The following is a 2051-nucleotide window of genomic DNA, read 5'->3' as shown; positions in this document are numbered from 1 at the left end:
TCAAAAGGATCTCTAATCTGTGTTGTCCCGCATCTTGTGGTGTGTATGTCACTGTGTATTTGCCGTCTTTGGTGTCTTTAATGTCTGTTTTTATTTGATCACCTTCTGGAGTCAATATGTTGACTTTGATTTTATCATCTTGTTGATAACATTGAAATTCTTCTGAATCCTTTGTAACAATGACAAAATATGTCTCCTTCCTTTCTTTTACTTCCTTGCTGTCTTGACCTTCAACCAAGCACTTTGAGGGATCAGTCTTCGTGACAACAACTCGATCCATAAGATCCAATTTCTTTTCCACCAAGTAATGTACATGTGGCGACATGTAAAGATCGGGTTTTCTTACATTTAACAGTTCCTTACAACGTCCGAGGATGGCGTGATTTGTTTGTAGAATTTCGACGCTGAAGTTTCTATCCAAGATAATCTGACAGCGTTCGAAGCAGCTTTTCAGCTGGGTGGCAACCAGCTCGAAGTTTTCCAGTCGCGTCGCGTGATGTTTTTGTTCCGCTTCATAAATTTCACGAAACTTGTCCTTCATTTTCCTCTCGTGTTCTCGCAAATCACGAATCAATTTTTCCACAGTGTCTGTCATTTTCTTTTCCTCGTTCAAAATTTTAACTTTGTTTTTGTTTCTTAGGTCAGTTTGTTTCTTAATTTCACTCTCATATCTGACCATTTCCGCTTTCACTTTGGCCACAGCGTCGGCCATTTGCATCTTTTGTTCTTGTGCTGCTTTCTGAGTGTCTGTCTTAGAGTGTCGATCGTGACTCACCACAGTACATTTGTGGCAAATCAGAACTTTACAGTCTTCGCAGTAAAATTCGAGAGCTTGATCTTCATGATGTTGCTGTGAACACATCACGGGTCTGTGGATCAACTCTTGCACATCTTGCGCTTGCAGTTTGTCGATCAAAACATTGCGATGACCCCTTGAAGCCTTCAAGCGTTGGTGAGCTTCAAAACAAGATGCGCATAGAAAATCCTGGCACACGAAACAGTAACATGTTGCCGTGTTGTTCTCGTCACAACTGTTGCATCTTTGAGACTGTACGCTGCCATCTTCTAGGGCCAGAACATCCACCAATCGGTTGAGATGAAACGATGACGGCAAATTCTCGAAGGTGTCTGTTTCGGGAATTTGAAATGAAGTCTGGCAAACCGGACATTTGATTGTCGCTTTTAGTTGTCTCCTTGCGAAGTTTGCATGTCTGTCGAGACACTCCAGGCAGAATGAGTGAAGACATGGTAATGTCTTGGGATTTGTGACAGTCTCTATGCACAATGGACATTCTGCTTCCTTTTTAAGAATCTTGAAAAGCTGTTGAACATCCATGATGAAGCCAAGCAACGCATATGCGGTCGTGTGAAATAGTGACGTCACTGAAAACCCTGGACTCTTTGCGGTCAAGTGAATAACCCCGCTACTTTCCGCTTTGAGTGACACGGGGTGTTTTTTATCACATTCTAATGCACTTCATCACGAACTAACACTCATTTTAAAACCCGAAATTTTAATTCGGCTAAAAACTCAGGGTGCTTACCATTAAGCTAAACCGACCGGCCAGAAACCGATCCGCTGAAAATAGAACGACATTTTCCGATTGTAGGGATGCAACTAAATGACGGTCCTCTCTTCGTGATTCTCTCACTCCATGGTTTTCCTCAACCATCATGGAGGGCGCAATAGTTGCTATGCTTTGCTTAAATTCTGAGGAGTGAGGAAGACATCGTTTGAGAATCTTCAGTTAGGACTGCTTGTGACCGTTCAAAAGATTCTCTACCATTTCTGCATGAACAAAATTTTGAAAACAAAACGCGGGAAAATGCTTATAAATCAATGTTTCGGGTACAGCAAAATTGAACGTGTTTCCTCAGTTCTTGATTTTCACGTCACCCAAAGAAAAAACAAAAGAGAGAGATGAGATGAAAAGTTTAAAAAGTCAAATAAATGTCGATACTACGTGGTTTTAATATCTCAAAATTTATTATATAGCAGTTAGACCAGACCAGGCATCAAGTAAGCAAGATTATCCAGTGTTTCCTCCTGA

The 2051-nt window shown here is 41.2% G+C and overlaps 1 protein-coding gene across 1 annotated transcript in view; it reads right to left on the bottom strand.

Annotated features, from left to right (window-relative positions):
- Positions 1–1483, bottom strand: part of LOC137986601 (E3 ubiquitin-protein ligase TRIM71-like) — a 3277-nt gene extending 1794 nt beyond the window's left edge. The window contains exon 1 of the mRNA XM_068833564.1: positions 1–1483. This exon is cut by the window's left edge and continues 1794 nt beyond it. Within this exon, the coding sequence (XP_068689665.1) occupies positions 1–1336 (1336 nt within the window). The 5' untranslated portion in view covers positions 1337–1483.
- Between the last annotated feature and the right edge of the window lie 568 nt (positions 1484–2051).

Source organism: Montipora foliosa, unplaced genomic scaffold (assembly GCF_036669935.1).
Source record: "Montipora foliosa isolate CH-2021 unplaced genomic scaffold, ASM3666993v2 scaffold_247, whole genome shotgun sequence".
In the NCBI taxonomy this organism is placed as follows: Eukaryota; Metazoa; Cnidaria; class Anthozoa; order Scleractinia; family Acroporidae; genus Montipora; species Montipora foliosa.
Note: the sequence above shows the minus strand (reverse complement) of the source record. Positions and strands in the feature narration are given on the sequence as shown.